The sequence below is a fragment of the Corapipo altera genome, unplaced genomic scaffold (assembly GCF_003945725.1).
Source record: "Corapipo altera isolate COAL_440 unplaced genomic scaffold, ASM394572v1 2, whole genome shotgun sequence".
NCBI lineage: Eukaryota > Metazoa > Chordata > Aves > Passeriformes > Pipridae > Corapipo > Corapipo altera.
This window is the reverse complement of record NW_020884890.1, coordinates 7,199,457-7,220,196: the sequence shown is the minus strand read 5'-3', so window position 1 is coordinate 7,220,196 and position 20,740 is coordinate 7,199,457. Positions and strand designations below refer to the sequence as shown.

Below are 20,740 nucleotides of genomic sequence, written 5' to 3'. Positions count from 1 at the left end.
CGTCAAATGAAGGAATAACTTCTTCCCATATAAATTCCAAAGAGAGAAAATATGCCCCATTATCTGTAGGAATCTGTGTGACAGAAACTGTAAATGTAAAATTTGAATCAACTTTATCTGAAGGAAATAAAAGCTGACCTTCAAGTGTATTTGTTGCTCCATGACTTTGTTAACATTGCTCTACTAAACTCTGGTTTTCTTTCAGTTAGAATATTACATCCATGGAAATAAGAGTAGAAGCTGTTTGCCTCCCAGTTAACCACAAACATGGACTTCTTGTCATGCTCTCCTCCATCAGAAGAAAATGCTGACCTCTAAAAACACCTTGAAAGTCTTAACAAAAATGACTTTTAATCTTAAGTTTTAAAGAAAACTTGCTTCAGCGAACATAAGTTACTACAAAGAGAGCAGTTTTCAAATAACTAAGTTATCCTCAGAAATACTTCTTTGTGCCAGTGGCAGATGCAGATATCAAGGCAAAGGTATAGTATTTTGAAGCTACACTGACAAACATGGCTTACAATGACTAATTCAGTTCTCTGAAAATAAAAGGAAAAATTATCTTTTACATTCTTATATATCGATAGTGCATTTAACTAAAGCCTCCTCGAAACCAAATTAAATGGTTTATTTAAATTGGACAGGTACAGAAAACAACCAAATGAGAAATGAAACTTATAAATTCAAGCCTATAGATGCTAACATTAACTATAATCACTTTGTTTCAGTAGCTTCAAGGGATTACAGTTATTTTGAGAGCTTTCTCCAAGGTCTTTGTGTATCTTTTTCTTTTCTGGTTTGAAATTGTTTGTACCTTTCTGCCATTGCAATAAGCTCGTCAGGAACTACCTGATAAGAAAGCGGCAGAAAAACAAGGTCAGTTTTAAATAAAGCTAAAATTTTAGACTCTGCTTTATAAAAATACTATTGATCACTTATCTGGCTTCTGTCACTTTGCAGATTCTTTTCTGTAGAGATGCATAGAGAAATCTTTTTACATAAAATTGTAGTGAAATATACAAAAAAATCATAGTGTCTCTGGATTTTCAATTATATATCTCTGCTTGTATGAGCATATCTGATGACAACATATAACCAGCTAATTACAACACTGCATTTCAGGGAGAAGTTTATCTTTCAGTGATAACAAACAGCTGGTAAAAACATTCAGTGCCACTAAAAGGTGATACCATACTGTATACATCTATTTGAATGTTGATATTTTAAATTCTTTATGGAAGTTTTAAGAGGCTCTAAAGAGAAACTTTGGGACTTCAAAGTGTTGCCATAGGAACAGTTCTCATGTGTGTATAACAAACCTAAAAGACAAGAAAAGAAGGAGAAAGCGGTCTGTTCTCCCATCACTGGGAGGTCGCAAGAGCACCTTAGTAAGATCCACAGTGCTTTTTGGTGTGTTTGTAATTATATGGAAAAGAAGGTGAATAGTATCATCAACAAACTGTCACCTCAGAGTTACTCACGTCCGTAAGGACTAAAGCCTGCTGTGAAAGATTACAAACAGACTTATCAGGCTGAGCGACAGCGACCACTGAATGAAAAAACCCATAGACCATTCTTTTGCTCATTGGAACAAAGGCAGTGTCCAACAAGCCTCCTAAAACCAGGTCAGGCACAATGCTGACATTAATGCAATGTGTACTGCAAGAAGCATTATGGGTGATTGTAATGTCAAGAGAGGGCTTGGATCATGAACCTATCAAAGCCAGTCTGCTTCAACAATCTGTGACGGCATGTAGCCATGCAGCAGGTGGAACTCGCCCAGCCCAGAATCAGTGTCCTGATTAGAGCAAAGAGCAGCATGTGAACATGGCATTAGTGTGAGTGCTCAGTCTGTGTGATCTGTCCCTCTGCCAGTGGCACAAATACAGTGCAAACAGTATAGTGCAAACAAATGTCAATACTTTTTACGTCTTCCTAAAAATGCCTAGACCTTGTAAAGCTTGGACAGGACGAAAATGCAGCCAGGACAAAGGGTCTGGTGGAGCAGGAAGGTATATTCCTCTAGTTCCCACTTCTTTCGTCAGGCCTTATAATTCAGCAATGCTTGCCATTTGCTATCAGCAACTTTTTCTTCAGCTGGCATGAGGGGCAGCTCGCTAGTATATATTTTATGTGGTGAATTGCTCTCACTGGTAGACAGCTGCCCTGGCTGTCAGGAGTCTACAGAACATGATGCCTCTGGAACAGTCTGTTCTGCCTAAGTTTTAGAACATTATGTAAAAATAAAAGTGAAAAATGATGTACCTCCAGCTGAAAGTCACTACAGACTTATATCATTGGAGATAGAAGTAATGAGACAAAGTTAGTTTTCAGTTGAAACACTGAATGATTTTCTTCCACAGTATCAGATCCTCTCCTACAGTTTGAAGTGTAATGTATTCCAACTAAAATTGCAACAATTTCTTCCAAGAGTGGTTTTCGAGCAGGCAAGGGTGGGAAGAAGCAAGGATATGGGAACATAAAAATCTCAGTGAGGTAATATCCAGCATCTAGTGGTTTGTTGGAATTTTTACATGGACAATCTGTGTATCTGCTAAACATATAAGTCAGACAGGGTAGTTCAAGTGAAAAAACAGAAAAGCATAAAGATTCCATAATTTATACGAAACACTTTGCTTGGTATTACAGAGATTACTATTTTTCCACCTGTTTCCCTAATAAATCTGTCTATGCTTCCTAATAAGCTTTTATATATAAAAGATCCTTACAGCATGATAGAGATACCTTTTTCTTGTACCTGTTTTTCTTTATATATTCTGTATATTCAAAATCATGGAGAACATATGGCTAACAAATGCAGTTTACCTCTTTTGAAATTGAAGGATTCTGAACCTTCAGACCATGTTTTCAGTTGCTCTTCTTCCCTTTTACATGATGCTTTAAGACTGAAATAATGGTATTTTCATTGTCACGAGAAAAAAAACCAAAAAACAAACCACCATCTCGTCAGTATGGATACTTCCCTAGCAGATGAAAGTAAGTTGGAGAATAATGCTGCGACTAAAAGTAACCCTTGAAAGCAAGGATTCAGAGATCCTCTTTTCTCCTCTGAACTCAGAGACTGTTCCCAGCTGAATTATCCCACATCAAAAAAACCCCCCCACAAACCAGTTTGGGAACTTCACAGTCTGCAGCTGGAGTCAAGGCTTGGAAGGTAGTGGTTGACGCAGAATAGAAACCAAGGCACCTCTAATTTCCATTTAAGTAGCTTCTCAAAGCATCATTGCTGGTTTCACCTCTTACATTTTCTGAATAAAATTAAAACAAAACCCAAAAAAAACCCCACCTCAACCATAAACCTCAAATCTGCAACTTCAGAAATTATTAAGTGACAACTGTTATTTTTTTTTCCTTTTCCTCCCTCAAAAGCATCCTACTAGGTTTGAAATAAAGTGACATAACATCTTTCAAAGAAGAGTTGTAAGACAGAAGATTCAGGTGAAGCTCTAACCCAGGCTTTAAAGTTTCAGTAAGAATGTCCACAGTAACAACCGCAAGTTCCAGGTAAAAGCCATTTAGTTTGTACTAATGCTCCCATCCATCCAAACAAAAAAAAACAACCAAACAAAATTTCAACTAAAGACAGGGCAGGAACTGGGGATTTACTATAAATCAGGCAAAATACTGTTTCTTGTTACAGCAAGAAACAGCAGCACAATTGTCTCTGGTTTCTCAGATATGGTGTCAAGAAAAAAATACATTTCCTTAAAGAAAGAAATCACATTCCAGTCCTATTTCCCATACTATTTACAAGCATCGGTAAGAAAGACAGCTTGGAAAAGTACACGCAGGTACTAGAACTGTCGGATATAATAAACATATAGATAGTTGAGCTTCTTCTGATATAAATATTGTTAATATTTACACTGTTAAACAAGAACATTGGCGCATGCATCCAGAAGTGAAATACAAATGGAATAAAACAGACCCTACTATTCTTCTGCAGACCTCAATGTGTGCCTATGTTAGTTACTTTTTCTTTGGACATAAAAGGCTTTGCTTAAAGTTAACAGTTCTTTTCTGGGAATCATCTGTAAGGTAAAATACTTCTAAGCCTATCCAGGACAAGAGAGACTTCAATACCCATTTTTTTCCCCGAGACACTAGAAACATTCACCAAGAAAGGTTTCATGACCTGCTTCAAGTGTTAATCTAGAACCACTATGAATCTTAGTCGGTAATATATTCTTACTTGGTTTGTTCTTTCCAGAATTTCAATCAGCTCAGAAGCAAACTTCCAATCATTCTTCGTGACCAGCGTTACTGCCTCCCCAGTGCGTCTAGACAAGGAATGAAGTAACTGTTGATCTTCAACTGTTGTCAGGTTTTTCTACTGACCTATGCACTAATAAACTGTACTACAGGCAATATTACTGAGCTGGTAGATAAAAGTGGCTTGAATATTTACTATGCCCATGACAGAGAGCAACTTTTCAGGAAGATCAGAATACAGCAATTCTCCTGAAATGGAGCAAAGGCACAACTAATTCAGACTTTTAGATAATGAACCCAGCAGAAAGACAATGTATTTAAGTATGAAGAGACAGACATTCGTATCATGATTAAAATAAACACATACATGAGAAAAATCACACTTGTACCAACCTAGAAATGCAGCATCCAGAAGTGCTAAAACCAAACTACACCACCATGATAGACTGAAGACTTTGAATTTATAGATGTTTTTCCCCTAATATGCTGTCTAGAAAATTAAACAACTTAGCGGCTCATGAAGAGATAAACAAAGAAGCAACATTTCAGAATATCTATGCAGATGTTGTTTTGAATTGTAATTCTTCCTCACATTTAAATCAGCTTTCAAACATCATTCAATAAGAGAAAACTGCAAAACTTAGTTCAGTTAAATTAAAGGTAAACAATTTAAAAAGAAGGTAGTATGTTTCTAAACCATCCTTTGATAGACTGAAGGTCTAACTTCCCCACCCCACATCACTTGTAGCTCTAGAATTTGACAAGAATGCAGTGCATAAAACATAACAAAACATTGATAATACATTACTATTTTCTGGTAAACACTTACCCTGCTCTTCCAGTACGACCTACTCTGTGAACATATTCTTCAATGTTGCGAGGGAAATCGAAGTTAAAAACATGAGTAATATCATGCACATCAAGGCCACGGGATGCTAAGTCAGTAGCTACCAATATTTTAACTCTGCCTAAAATAAGCACAACAGACAAAGAATGGGAATTTATGGAATAAACAGAAAACATAATCCAGCCTATTGCTTTTAATGTGCTTATTATTCTTAACACATAAAGGAAAAATATGTTCATTGCACGTCACACTGAGCTAGCTCTCAAGGTGGTAAGTAAGCACTCAGAATGTCATTTTACTATTATTTGCATTTCACAAGTAGAACAGCAGGGTGCAGAAGTAAGAAGCATGCCTCCTTATATGATATAAAAGAGCCTGTGAAAAGAACAGAAACTTCAACCACTATATTCTCAACTAACATTCTTGTCACAGAACTAGTCTTTTATTAGCAAGTGTTCACATAACTGCAAAGTATAACCCTACTGACATAATCTGGAGCAGAACTGTTTCACTGAAAGCACCCTCATCTGACACTTAAATTTTTACCATTCGGTAGACTAACATAATACTGACTTTTCCAGAGATGTTAGTAACAAAACAAACCTTAATTATAAATTATTAAACTCTTAGACATTCCAAATTTCATTGAAGAGCAATCTCTTTTGTTTTCTGCTTTTTTGTTTGTCATATTAATACACATAATTCAGAGTTCTTTAACAGTTAAATTTTAATTTCTTTCGTACTAAAGAGACACAGCACTTACAAACAGACAAGCATCTGAACACAACAACCTTCAAAAGCCTGCCTAAACAAACCAGTACTTCAGTACAAACTCACCTTTCTTGAAGTCATCTAAAGCCTGTTCTCGATCACACTGTTCCCTGTTACCGTGAAGTGACTGTACCGGAATTCCTTGGATACCAAAGTCGCTTGCTAAGTCATCAGCTCTAGGATGAAATAAAGCAATGGTTCTTAAAAAAAAAGAAAAAAGAAAACAGTGCAGTATCTAGACTTAGATCAAAAAGATAATGTGACAATAAAAGCTAACCGTGTGCCTAAGGACAAAACCAAACCTAGGTCAGCTGACATTTATTATAAAACAGTATGAAAGCAAGACTATTCCCCACAGAAATGTTTACCCTTATTTATATATAAAAGAAATATTAGATTATTTTTGCATTGTTCACTCAAAAAGTTCAGGTATGGTACAATTACCACCCCCCACCAATCAGGCCTTGTATGCATCAGCTGCGTATGAAAGTAAACAGGACATTGCATCCATGTATCCCCAAGAATCTTAACATATAACTTTAACTATATGAAACTGAGACTTGCCACCACCACTAATGATGCTAAAAAATATACAGTCAGTATGAAGGAATAAATAAATAAAAATAGTACTACTACCAGCACATTGTGGACAAGAGCTCCTACACTTGGTAATTATTATGTGAACTAAGAAACTCCTAAGTATTTTTGTTAGGGAAAAATAAAAAAAAAGAACAGATGTGATACTGGGAAGTGATTACATACGTAAGCTTTTTTCCCACAAAAATGATGACCTTATCTTTTGGCTTCATAGACTCAATGAAGCCATGCATGAAAGCTCTCTTTTCCTCCTCGGCGATAATGACAACTCTTTGTTCTACTGTATTTACTGCCTGTCAAACAGTAAAAAGGTATGTTAAGTAGAAACAGATTAGAACAATATTTTTTCTGTTAATTCCCATATTACAAAACTAATAATAAGATACCATGAAAAACTATTTTAAACACAAAGTATGTATCAGTTTGGAGTTCAAACAATGGAGATTTCTGGTCTCCTGGTTGCTTTAGGAAAATATTAAAATTTATCTTTAAGTAGTTTGCCAAATCATGTGTCTGAAGAGATTTAAAGGGTACGGATTAGTGAAGTGAAATAAATAATTCTAGTAGTAGTGAAAATCAGACTGAAGTTCTTTAATTTGAGTATATTTTATGTTTTTCCAAAGCAAGTTGGAACAGCGTCAGTCTTACTTGAAACTACAAGCCTTTTGAAGAAGATTCTGTAAATCTATCTGAAATTATTAGTTCTAATTATTCCAACAATAGTTCATTAATAAAATCTTTACTCCATTCTACCTGAAGGTTACCACAGAATGTCTAAGCTATACCACGAGTAGTATAAAGGTGTAGACATTCTCACAGCATAGTATCATGTTCTTGTGGCAAGAGTTGAAGCATCAGTCAAGTACGTCAAGATTCTCTTTCCACATTGGAACTCTTCCCCCCAGATATGATGTCTTCAATTAAGAGAAGCCCCCGTAAAAGGAGATGAATGAATTAGATAAGAGAGCTACAACAGCAGTTGATGTCTTTAAAATTTCTGTCTTTGACAAAGATATGCCCTTTGATAAAAGTGTAGTTCTGATGAAAAAGCACATTTTCCCCTCCATTTCTACCTAAACGTGTACTGGATACTAAGTTCCCTCATTTGCCATCACTAAAAAAAGTGGAACTGAAAAGGAGAATTTCCTAAGATCTTGGGAGAACTACTGTTTCGGTAAATTCTGCTGGTATTGAGGCTAACTACACGTAGCTGCACAACAATGACAAGTATGCAACTACACCCACATTTTAGAAGTTCTGGACTTTAAAGACAGTTCTTACTCTAACACATACTTCCCGCTCCAGACAAGTGCCCTCCAGGAGTTTAGCAGAGAGCTCCCACTCCCTTTGGGAAAGAAACAGTTAGGAAATACAGGTTCAGATAAGGATCTGTATGCAGTAGAAGGAAGGCCTTCAGAAAGAAAACTAAATAAGGTACAAGAACTTGATGAACAGAAGTGAAGGCTGCAAAAATAAGGGTTCATGCAAAAACAGTTGGTAAAGCAAAGTACAACAAACATTCAATGTGATTGATACTTGTTGCTTTCATGTCTTCTACTGAAGAGGTAAGACTTCAAGATGATGTTACAGAAACATAAAGAACAAAGCTCTTTTATACTTCTTAAATTTTTAGTTGTTTCTAAACTTTTAAAGAAACTTTAAAATGCATGATTTTAAAAGTTACATGCATTTACTTACATATAGTTACAAGCAAAAATTTTCCTAGTTTAACTGTAGGTTTACAAAAGCAAGGAAAAAAACCCAGCAGGACAACTTACTGCTAAGTCAAGAGTGCCAACATATACAATCATTGGATCTTTCAAGTAGGATTTTGCTAGGCGACGAACACCATCAGGCCAAGTAGCACTAAACAGGAAGTGAAGAGGAAAACAGACTCAGAATAGTGTGCAAAATCTTCTCCAATTCATTAGTTTCACCCATTTCTTTCTTTTCTTTCTTATACATCAGTGAAACACTTAGGCATGCAATTACAATGGTGAGCTTACATAATATTTAGAACCAATCTTAAACTAAGAGTAAACAGCACTCAAGCTTGAAAGACAACTTTCTTGGTTAAAGGTACACACAACAGTTATGGAGCCTTTCTAATGGAGCCATTCTAATGAAGCCTAAGGTGAGTTTAGTAGTTCAACAACACCTAATAAACAAGTTTCTAGTCAGTTTTCTCTTTAAAACCATAGCTCCAATGCAAAATACAGTAACAAAAATTTTTGTTGGGATATTCTATTGTTAAGTTCCCAAAACCTGCATAACTTCAAAATTAATCCAAGTACAGATTAGCACAGACACTGCTCAGAAGGTCAGGAAACACATTTGGTCCCAGATGGAGAAGTGGAAGTTGGCACTTCAAACTGATATGGCAAATTGTACACTCCCAGGATACCTTCCTTACAGTTGAAGATTGATTTCTGATGTAAAACATCAGAAAAGGCAGTATAAAATGGAAAAAAAAATAGTGAAATGACTCATTAGGATGACTAGACAGAATTAGAAAGTAAACTACTAAAAGTTTTAATGAACTGACACCTTTGTTTTGAAATTAACTTGTTCAATAGCCTTATGTTTGCAGTGTTCAAGTACTGAGCACTATTCTGTTTAGATACCTCGTCATAACAGTTTGTCTGTCAGGCCGCACATCTATTAGGATCTTCATTATCTGAGGTTCAAATCCCATGTCCAACATTCTGTCAGCCTCATCTAAAACCTGCTCAGAAACAAGGTGATTTATTCTGCCTGGTTCCTTAGAAAAGGTTTTCAGCAAGACATTACACAGTAGATGATTTTAATGGTAACAGTTTTAATTGCAGAATCCACTCCATAACTTACGGCAAAACCTGTCCAACTTCTGTTTTACCTCTTCAATTTCTTTGACACTTTTTCTTTGAGTAATACAAATGAAAAAGGAAATCCAGAGCATCTTTAAAAGCACAAACTCAATGAAGATAAAACAATCATTTCTTTTAACAGTAATTTGCTGGATGTCTAAAACTAAGCACAGAATCAAAAAAACCCAACAAAAAAAGCATAACTAACTAAACCCAGAGGGAGACAACCCTCACTATACACTTTCGATAAGAAATTTTTGGTAATTTAAAGGGGAAATCTCATTTCTATCTCATCAGAGATCTGATACAGGATCAAAATATGTTATCAATTTAGTTCCTCGTTAGAAGTAGAAAAAAAGCCAGAGCATACGTTCTGGCTCACACTAGGACAACACTCTGCAGAACTCCCAGAGCTCAAGCTTGTTTCATCTGGTAAAAAAAAACCAGAAAAGTACAAGTGAGCTGGAGGACTGAATACAACTCTTTGGAACTAATTTTTTTTCTAATATACAAGCATCCTTGTGAATTATTTCAGTTTCATACAAAGGAAGAAGACTGGCATCTAAGACTCATTTATCTCCTTTGATTTACACAAACTCTAGTTGAAAATTAAAGTTATATGAATTGTGCTTTTAAGTATTGACATTTTTTAGTCACTTATGTGGAAATAGAAGACTTTGATGATAATCCCTTTCTACTCTCCCAATTTTGCTATTCCATTATTTTCTGATATTTTTTACATAAAAGGTTTTTAGTACATTATTTATATAAATCTCTGAAATAATAACAAATCATCGACCGAGAGACAGAAGAATTCTATTTCTTTATTTAATTCTCTTTACTTTCAGAGGGTTCATAGAGATTTCATTAACCACATGGGCTCTAATACAATGGCAAGGTTGAAACATTACTAATTTTATATACAGAGTTGGCTACCATGCCCTTTTCAGCAGCAGAAGCCTTCTGTGCTATTAAGCACACTGGTACTTCGCTGGAAAGGGAAAAGAAAGCACCTAAGTATGTCTATTAGATGGATCAGAGCAGCTGAAGCTTACTTTCCTTATTTCAGATAGCTGTCTAATAAAGATGAAAGGCTGTAATAGATAAGTAGGTAGTAGCACTAATTTTTTCAAATGTCTCACAGCCAGCTTCTGTTTTACAAGCTGGATGTCCCCCAAATAACACAATCTTAGGTTTCTTATTATCTACGCTATTTACTTGTTTGTTAATATTGTTCAGTTCTATTTCTTGGCAAGAAATTCTTACAAGCCAGTTCTTCATGTGAAAATTATTTTCTTTCCTCTGTTTTCAATTAAGTTATTGGTAAGTTTTACATTATTTTTTTTTGTATTTGAAGAATAAAAGGACTACTCCAATCTACCTTCTATATCCTACTTCATGAATTATATATATTTTTATTATACTCTTTCTCCTAAATGCTTCCTAATTATTCAAGCACAAGTCCAATTTCTTTACTTCTGCTTTATGAGACTAAGTTCCTAAGAAATAAGCACTCAGACTACTGATGAATGAATATTGATACACACTGAACACAGCAAAACACAAAGCAATCTTCAAATGACATGTATCGTAAACAATCAAAAGGCTGCTGTTTTTCATGATTTCAGAAGTAAGACTGGGAAATTCTATTTTGAATAAATGGCTTCCTAAAAATCTGAACCAAGACTGCAATCAACCTGATGGTTCTGTCAGGCAAGAAGAGAACTTCCTACCTGCAATTCAGCTTGTATACAGTATCTATTTAGACATAATTAACAGTTTGGGTTTTTGTTTTTCTGAGGGGTTTTTTTTTGGTGGGGCTTCTTTTGTTTGGTTGCTTTTTCTTTAACAAGTAAATGTATCCCAGTATTTGGTCTTGGAAGTCCTTTGGGAAGCAACTGTATCATACTAGCAAGTAATACTCAGTGCACTTTGGGAGACTTCACAAGCCTCATCTTTAAATGAAAACTGTAAACGAAGCTCTTCAATGAAGAATGTTCTTCATCCAAGCTGTTAAAGTTGAAATCTAATGCCCCTTTGTTTTCTCTGAAATAAGGCTGCAAGATTAAATTATATGTTGGCTGAAAACTGACAATGAAGCTCTGCAAACAGAAATTATCTTATATATTAAACAGTACAAGAAGCTACAAGGAAAAACATGGTAACATTAAAAAAGATAGAATTTTGGATGTCAAACTTTTCACATGATACCTAAAGAAGTACAGCATTTCCAAAAACTCTGAGGCATGAGACATTAACCATATGATATAACAAGATCCTTGTACTGGTTTCAATCTTCTGAAAACATTTAACTGCTCGTGGTACAACAATAAATGTCTTTCCTTCTGCTTTACATCATCGTATTTTTCAATTTGATAGTTAATTCTTTTTAGCTATATCATACTATAGCATATCCTGCACATACTGAATCATCTCATTTTAGTTCATTACACACTGCTTTACAAAGCAGTGTGTGCTTGTAGTATGATCATACTTCACCTTGGCAAAAAGATTATTAATGATCCTATGGTTCTCAGGTTTTCAGGCCTACTTTCCTCCTGCTGAGCATTTACATGTCACTCTTCCACAAGAGGCTACTGTCTTGTCTTCCAACAATAATATTTTTTTCCAGATGGTCAAATTTCTAATAATGCTATACCACTGCTGGCCTTGCCAGTAAGCTCACAACTATTACCTAGAATTGGAGATAACTTGCTATAGCATAGTAGTATTTAACTCTCAGAGGGGAGTGGACAGAAAGCAGGGCCAAATTGTCAAAAGAGGCAACAACTCACCAGTTAAAAACGGAGAAGTTAGAAATAATTTGAATAAATTGAAGTATTTTAGAAATAGAAATGGTTTTATGTGTCCAGCACAGCAAAAGGTAAGAATGAAATGAAGACATACGGATTCATACATGTTTACACAGCTATTTTTTCCACTGAGATCAAAAGAAAGCCAGTTCCCTGACATTTAAAGATCTGTGTGTGATTCTGTTGTTTACTGCACAAGTTCTAATAAGAACTTGAGTCACGATTAACCTTTAAAAAGAAAAGAAAAAGACAACTTCGGAAAGGCATTTCATCCATTAGTAACCAGTCCTGACAAAACAAACTTTAGAACACCAAACATTACCGAAATAACAATTTAGCATCTTTAAAATGCATACTGTACTAGAAGGCTATTTTGTTTTTTCTAGAGAATATTGCAGAACATCTGCAATGCAATTATGGTTAAGTCTGAATCATTCCTCTGACACCAATGTCAATGTTAAGTTCTAATTAAGACTTTAGAACTTTAAAGATAACTCTGTTAAAGCTTAAGTTCAAACTGAGTCGACCATTTTCCAACTGGTGCATTACTCATTCCATATCAGCTACTTGCCAAGTATGTTATGGTCTTCAAATTTATGAAGTTGTTCATTTGAAGATCATTCAGTCTGCCTGGAGTAGCAATAACAATATCCACACCTTTGGTAACCACGTCTATCTGTCCCTTTCGGTCCCCACCGCCATATATGCAAATACTGTAAAATAAAATGTTTTAGAAGTAATTTATTAAGTCTCAACTAAAATCAATACTTTTCATATAAATGCTAACATATTGCTTCATTTTAAAAAGTACTACCTGGTTCTAACAAGAGGAAGGAATACAGTAAGTGTGACTGACAGTCACAATAATTAATGAAATTAGCACTGAATGACACTCCCTCAACAGTTCACCAATACTCTTCTGCTGAAACTGTAGTGTAAACAATCATTAAAGGAATGAAGATAGCTATTAAGCTTGAGTATGTTTTGGGTTGTTGTGAGATACTGGATCCGAATCTCACTGAATTATTGATATGGGTTGGAACCAACTCACTGTGAGTGTGTGTGGGGAAGGGCTGGGCCTAGACCTGCAGGTCTGCCTTATCTCTTAAGGCCTGCTGAGAGCACATAGCCTGCAGCTAAGAGGGCTGGGTCCCTGAGAGCACCTGGCAGAGCTGAAGGCTTTGTAGCTGGGCTGTCAGTCAAGGCAGACCTGCCTGGTAGCCCTCTCACAGCAAACCCCTGCAGCCTGTGACCAGCTACAGCACAGCTCACTCTGGCCTGAGGGCACTGACTGGATATCCTGCCTGGGAGGGAAAACTGAACTCTATAAGAGTCCATGTGTGCTCTCTCTCTCTCTTTACTCCTGCAGCCTGCACCATGTGAATCATTGAATCTTGTCAGTAATCATTTTTCCTTTCCTCTCTCCTTCTCTCTTTCTTTACCCTTTTAATCTGTTTTCTTCTTTTACTCTTTTCCTTCTCTTGTGAGTAACTTAAAACCAATGAATTGTGTTTTACTAAAACACAGTGGTATACTGATTGTTTGCAGTGGGTGTTTTCTGTGAACTGAGTTTTTGTGGTGGGTGTTTCAGCAAAATAGTTGTATTTTACTCCCCAGAAAAACTTTTGCCAAAATACCATATTTTTCTCACTAAATTAGAAGAATTTCTCTTAGAGAACACCATGTGACTCTTTCTCCGGATGCGAATTCGAGGTTAAAACAAACCAAAAGGCTTTTAAAAAGTCTCAAACAAAATGTAACTGTGCTGGGCAGCTTATGGTTTAAAATCTGGAGTGTAACAGTTGTTCTGAAAATACTTACACAAAAAACAGATGAAGGTGTATGAAAGGATTTTCTAAACAGTACAATCAAAAGTCAGATGTTTTGCTGTTAAGTGAAGATAAGACTTATTCCGAATGCTATACAAAGTTAACTAGATACACTAGAGAGTTAGATTGTTACTCAGAAGAAACACAAAAAGGCTAGAGAAATGGACTGATGGAAATCCCACAAAGGTTAAACAAAAACAAGGATGGAATTACCCCATGACTGAGGGCCACCATGCTAGAAGATGGCTTTGCAGAGAAGACCTGGGTGGGCAAGAAACTAAACATTATTCAGCAGTGTAACCCCACAGAAAAGAAAGCCAGCTGTATACTATGGAAAAGGTAGCCAGCAGAACTCATGGCTAGAACTCATTATTCCCCTTTAACCAGTACTTGTGACATCACACTTCAAGCACAATATCCAGTTTTAGTACCCCCTGCCTCTATTACAAGACAAGCATATTCATTCTGGAACGAGTCCAGCAGGCAGCTACCAAGATGGTCAAGAAGATGTACATGACATGACATGACAAGGAATGCATGACATGAGAAACTGGTAACCACGCTTGTTCATCCTGAAGAGGAGAAGGATCAGGGAGATCTTACCGCTGTCTACAACGCAATTATTTTACTAAGTGAATGAAGTTACAAGTGGTAGGACAAAAAAAAAAAAAAACCTTACAAAAAAACCACTTAACAAGCAAGTGAGAAACAAGTTTACCTTTTAATTCCTTTGTATGCATACTTCGAACACTCTGCCTCCACTTGAAGTGCCAATTCTCGAGTGGGAGCAAGGACCAACATTCCCGGCCCCTCACGCTGATCTTTGCATCTACAAACAAAGCACATATAGAATGTGGATATATAAGGATAGGCAAAGTCCATCACACCTGACATCAAACATTTATATACTGTCCAAAACTTCCTCGGCACACTGCTGCTAGCAGAATCTCTGGTGATAAATTTGGGACTTATTCCACCAGGTTTATATTTTTTCCAATTTATGATTTTTATTTCTTTACTAGAAAATCATCGCATGGGGGTGGGGGTGGGGAGAAGTATACACAGCTAAACAAGTGAGACATTTGAGCAGTCCTTACATTGGTTGTGAAGTCAAGTGAACGAATCCAGGCATTAGGTATGCTAATGTCTTCCCAGTACCAGTCTGTGCTATACCAATAAGATCAATTCCCTGCAGTATGATCGGCCATGCCTGTGACTAACATAAAATAAAAAAAATACTCACATGTACTTTTTACTTTTCTCTTAAGCTTCAGTTGAAAGGTCATCAAAATTGAAGACATACCTGAATTGGTGTAGGCTTTTGAAAACCAACTTTTCTTATATTAGTCATAATATCAGGATAATGCTCAAATGCATCTTCAAATTTACAAACAGGATTGGGAATGCAGCGCTTTTCACCTTCTTTTAAGTCATCACAAGTTATATTATTATTTTCTTTTCTGTATAGAATTAAAGCAGTGCAATTTCTTTAAAGTCTCATAATCTGAAAAAGTAGAGCTAACACAAAAGATTACCCTTCTTAACTTTTTTTAAATTCCTGGAACAACAAAAAACAATGTCAGGCTCTTGAATGGGTGAATTATTCTTCTAATTCTTAAGAAAGTCTTACAACACAAACACTTCTCCTGCAGGCATCAATTACCACTCTTTCTTAAGAATGACTAATTTGAAGTTACATATGGCTATTAATATGAACTGTAGTCCTGCCATATCAGACTACAAGTATACTCTATTACAAATTAAGTAACTGTGATGAGCTTCTAAACCTAAAGACAACCTAGAACTCAGAGGAATGGATTGGCCTTCTTAGTCAGAACCCTATATTCCGACAAAAACCTTCCCCAAATATTTGCAGAGCAGCTCCCTGGATACTCTGCAGAATACACACAGAACAATTTAGGAAAAAAGTGATCAGCAAGATAAGCTCAAAAAAAAAAAATCCCAAACAAAACAAAACCCAAAGCACAACACAAATAAAAAACTGCATTTAAAACTGATCTTCCAAGGCTCCCCCCAATTAAGAGATATTAATATGCATAAACATATTAATTTCAGTCCTGTACTCTTCTGCAGATTCCATTCAGTAAAAAGTTTTTTCTTCAAGTGGGGTATAACCTAGGAAAAAAATGGGCAATTCAACTTCCCCTCATGATTATAGAATTAGTTTTTTTCAATTACTGTCTTTTTTCCCTTAAAGCAAACAGATTGGATGAAACAGAAAAAAATATTCCTTTAGCACACAAGTGCCATTCCTCTATATATGTTCTGAACCTATGGAACAATGTTCTTTAATTCTGACTAGCTCTAACAATAACATATACATAACTTTAAGTATCAGTTCCATGCTTTGCTCCCTGTGGCAGTTTGTCTGGCATGCAAGAAAAAAAAAAAAAGACACCTTGCAAAAAGGAAAGTAGTAAAAAGTTAACACTTCAATAATGTTCACCAACTTCATTAGAACTACGGAAAAGGGTTGAAACTATTACCAAGGCCTGAACTGAATCACTTGAAACAGATGATCTGTTTTCCTTGCAAAGTACTGATGGAGACTGTTGGATCAAAGTGAATGGATACAGTTAACTGAAACGTGTACTAACCAGGATGTACTTGTAAAGACAAGATAGAAAGAAAGGAAGACAACAGTAATAGAAGTTGAAATTTTGTTTTGAAGATGGTATTTGACTAAAATACATCTGGTAAAAATGGCAGCCAAGAGGTAATAAACATGGGAATAATCCTATTTGGAAGGACCTAGAAAATATGAACATGTTGTCTCCGTGAGAGGCAAAGAAACAGTCAAAAGCCAAGTGAAATGTCTTGAGATTTTTCTGTTCTGAAATTTAACTAGATCAAACACTTTTAGAGAAGCAGATAATACCTAATTTTCCAAGCAACTAATAGTAACTCATCTGCTAGTTATTGTTTCATTCCAAGAAAGACTTCTTAAGAAGATCCCAACATTAATGCTTCTGTCTCAGCATTTCATCTCCTGCTTTCTACGCTTTATACCTTAAAAGCAATTTTTGCCAAGCAGATGATTCCCTAAAGAAATTATCTTACCGCCACAGTTTCACTTCTTCTTGTGACATAGATGCAGTCCTTGGTGATTCTTTATAGAAGTTTTTCTCAATTGGAGGCAAGTCTTCAACAACCAGAAAAATGAACTTGAATCAGCAAGAAGTAATACAGATTCAGTGCTAAAGCTTAAGATGGAAATCCCCAAACCCTGACAGTGCCTTAAGCTAGGAGATTAGTTAAGTGATAAAGACTATTGTTGCTCATATAAAAGACGAAGGTTGAGACAAACACTTCAGTATCTGCAAAAGAGCCATCTCCGCACATTTCAAGTTCTAAAATAGTTTCTAGTAACACGTATAGTCTAATATTTAACAATTCTCAGATTTTTTTTTCTGTGGCCACATATCAAATAACATTATTTTCAAGGGGTGAAGTCAAAATGCCAATTGAGTAGCAGGTTTAAGTCTTCCACGACAGTTACAGTGTTCTCCATGACCACACTGAGAAGTGCTAAAATGATCACTTCACTGCAAATGCTTAACTAGTTTGGACAGTGAAAGATTCAGTTATCCCAAAGCAAGAATTAAAAACACGTAAGCATTCAACAGATTTATCACATAAAGACAAGTATCACACAATCAAAACTTATAACTAACCTGCCCACTTCATAGCTTCATATTTGGCTCTGTTTTCTCGAAGAGAGTCCCAGTTAATCACCGATTTCTTTGGGTTATTTTCAGGCTTGAAAATGTCTAAGATTTTTCCTGCAAAGTTAGTACCAAAATGATGCTGTTTGATGGAATCTGTTGCAGTGTGTGAGAGAAATCTCTCCCCTTATTTTCTTTTTCTGTAGTAAGTCCTCATATATTTTGAATAGGCATGAAATATATAACTACAAAATTCTTTCCTAGGTCTCTGTCCTGAAATATTGCTCAAACCTGTACAAATTCAGTTCTGATAAAAAAAGGGAAACATTTCAACCTCTTTAGCTACTTAAATAACGTAATGACAGGTTTTGAAATGCTGCTCTTCCAGCTATAAATAAGCCTTGTTGTGCAGAAGGCTTTTGAAAAACTTCTGAATCCAGTAGATGATATGCAGACAGAAAGCTTTAAGAGCTACAAGAGTCAAAGTTTACTTCAAAAGCATCCAACACCACCACAATAAAGTCTGAGTCTAGTTATATTCTGTACTTCTTCTTTGATGAAGCAAGTCAGAAAGTAAGGTTTTACACTGAAGACATAAATGGCAACACAACCATGTGGAAAATTAGTGGAAAAGCAGGAAATACAGGGAAAACACAGTCACACATACTAAGGAAGTCTTAATTATTTCTAGTCTCGAAACATACTCATCCACCTTCTGAGGCACTTCTAAAAACAAAACAGAGAACTATCCCATTCCTTATTCTAATGCTGGAATACAGCCCTTGCATAACTTCTCCCTCATCAGTTCCTCAGATCAACAACTATGGATGGTGTTTGCCTGTGTAAAAATTGTTGGGAACACATACAAGACATACCAATAATATAAGCAGCATCTCAACATACAATAATTATTTATATATCCACATAACAGACAAAGTTAACACAAGAAAACCCAGTAAAGTCAGGCATGAAGTGCAACATCAAATCTTAAACATTAACTTCCCATAAAAGTAGTAAGATGTCAGCACTGCCCATGCTATGATCAGCACTTTACAGACTACCATTACAAATGTTTATTGAATTTTAATACCCCACAGATACTACATTAAAGCTTACACTAGAACCAATATGGGTATTTTGAAGGAATCAGATTGATAACACAAGAAACCAAGTGGTATAACATTCTGCATCCATTAAAATTGTTGAAAACACACAGGAACAGATTTTCATAGAAGCCTGGCATTTGGGGTGAGAGGAGGGGAAAACTGACCATAGCTGAGAAAGATGGATGTCTAGGTATTTCTGTTTTAAGGAGGTATGCCTCTGTCCCAGAACAAAGTAAAAGTTAATTCACTTTGTAAAATACTAATAATACAAAAACATCCACCAAACTACAAAATATATGGAAAGACAATCCATAGTATTTTTCCTCCCAAAACCACATTTCTTGCCTTTCTCAGTCCAAGCTCTGTTGTTTTGGCCAGAACTTGTAACAGCATTGTCAATCAACATCTTGGCTTTCTTTTGCACATCAAGACTGCCGAAAATCTTTACTTCGGCTCCATAGGTTCCTCTTGTAACCTGTGTTCACAAAACATTACTGACTTTTTTTAATACTGCAAAGACTATATAAGAACATATACTGAAACAAGTATTTTACCCTTTTTTACCTCAAATTTAAATTCTCCTCCCAAGAAAAGCACCCTTATTCCCTTTTCTAAAAGTAAAGGAAATAAATGCATACTTAAGGAAAAAAAAACCTAATAACCTTTCCCTATTTTCACATACCATTCAAATTGCACTCTCAATTCCAATTCCTTTTTACCAATTCTTGTAAAACAGTGGAATTATGACTGAAACACCCGTCAGCTTCCTGCAATAACTGGTTTACATGGAAACAAAACCAAGTATGTTCCCAACAGAGCCCAGGTCTTGATGACACATAGCACGAGGTACCTTTATCCTGGAACCTGAAGAATCCTCAAGTTCTTTAATTTTAGTTCCGCCCCTACCTGTTATAAAGATACACATCAGGCATTACAAAGATTTAGGACTAACTGCCAAAAATTACACATTAATTTTAAGTATTTTGGTTGTGACCAAAACCCAAGACCTTTATAGGTGCATGAATCTACAGAGAAAAGAATTTTTGACACCAAACTGATGGAATATGTAGGTAACTTTTTCTGTCAGGTAACCAAACACGAGGTGTTTGTGTAGAAGGCTCCTCAGTTGAAGAGATGGAGCAGTTAAACTAACTCAAAAGACTGCCACCCTTCCTCCATGTAACTAGAGAGTGGCTTCAGCCCACTTGCAGACTGCTGGTCATGAGAAACAGACGTCAACCCAACTACTCTAGGGAGGAAAAGTTTCCCTGGTGACTGGGAGAAACCCTGCAAAAGCACCCTGCCGTGGGTGGGGCCCTTCCACAACTGGAGCTAGGGAAGGCAGGCGTGCCCTCCCTCGGGACACAGAGGTGCTCTCCTCCTCCTCGCTCCCTGACGGCAGCGGCCCAAGCACCCGGGGCGCAGGGGCGTACTCGTCATTACCTATGAGAGCCCCGACCAGGGCGCTGTCGAGGTGGAAGCACAGGGGCGCCTCGGTGCCCCGATCCCGGCTGACGGCAGCTCGTGGCCTCCACTGCCGCGCCGCCCGCCCCGGGCCGCCGGAACCGTCACCACCTCGCGGCTCCCACTCCTCCCCTGCGGGGCCGACCGCGCCCCTCCCCCGCCGCCCGCAGCCCCTCCGTCCCCCGTCGGCCTCGGCGGGGGCGCGGCCCCGCGGAGAGGTGCCCGGCGAGCGGCACTGTCGGCCGGCGGCAGCGGCGGCCCGCGGCCGGCGGGGCACAGCCCCCTCTTCCTCGGGGTTCGAGTCCCAGTCGGACATGGCGACCGCCCCCCCACCCTACGCCGCTCACGCGGCGGGACTTGGCGCGCCTCAGCCCTGGGGCGCGCTGATTGGCCGGGGCGGGCCGCTAAGCTGTGATTGGCTGGCTCCGCGCGGGTGGGCGGGCCTATGGCCGTCCCTCAGTTTTTTTCGGGGAGTCACAGGATCACGGGATCAATCAAATTGGAAAAGTCGTCTGTGATCGTTGAGTCCAGCCTGTGACCGAACACCA

General features: G+C 37.2%; 1 protein-coding gene across 2 annotated transcripts; it reads right to left on the bottom strand.

The window, feature by feature from the left end:
- Positions 1-116: 116 nt before the first annotated feature.
- Positions 117-20,534, bottom strand: DDX43 (DEAD-box helicase 43). 2 transcript variants are annotated; one of them, XM_027644746.1, is made up of 16 exons: positions 20,172-20,534; positions 19,579-19,634; positions 19,074-19,203; positions 17,632-17,739; positions 17,018-17,099; positions 15,240-15,396; positions 15,034-15,152; positions 14,655-14,765; positions 12,679-12,820; positions 9,073-9,173; positions 8,227-8,314; positions 6,614-6,741; positions 5,918-6,027; positions 5,063-5,201; positions 4,214-4,301; positions 117-849 (listed from the first exon to the last, which is right to left on the bottom strand). In XM_027644746.1, exons 1-16 carry the CDS (start codon positions 20,506-20,508, stop codon positions 748-750), a joined length of 1,998 nt encoding a protein of 665 aa, XP_027500547.1. In that variant the 5' UTR covers positions 20,509-20,534; the 3' UTR covers positions 117-747. The 2 variants fall into 2 exon arrangements, with proteins under 2 accessions (XP_027500547.1, XP_027500548.1); XM_027644747.1 differs by lacking the exons at positions 15,034-15,152; positions 15,240-15,396.
- Between the last annotated feature and the right edge of the window lie 206 nt (positions 20,535-20,740).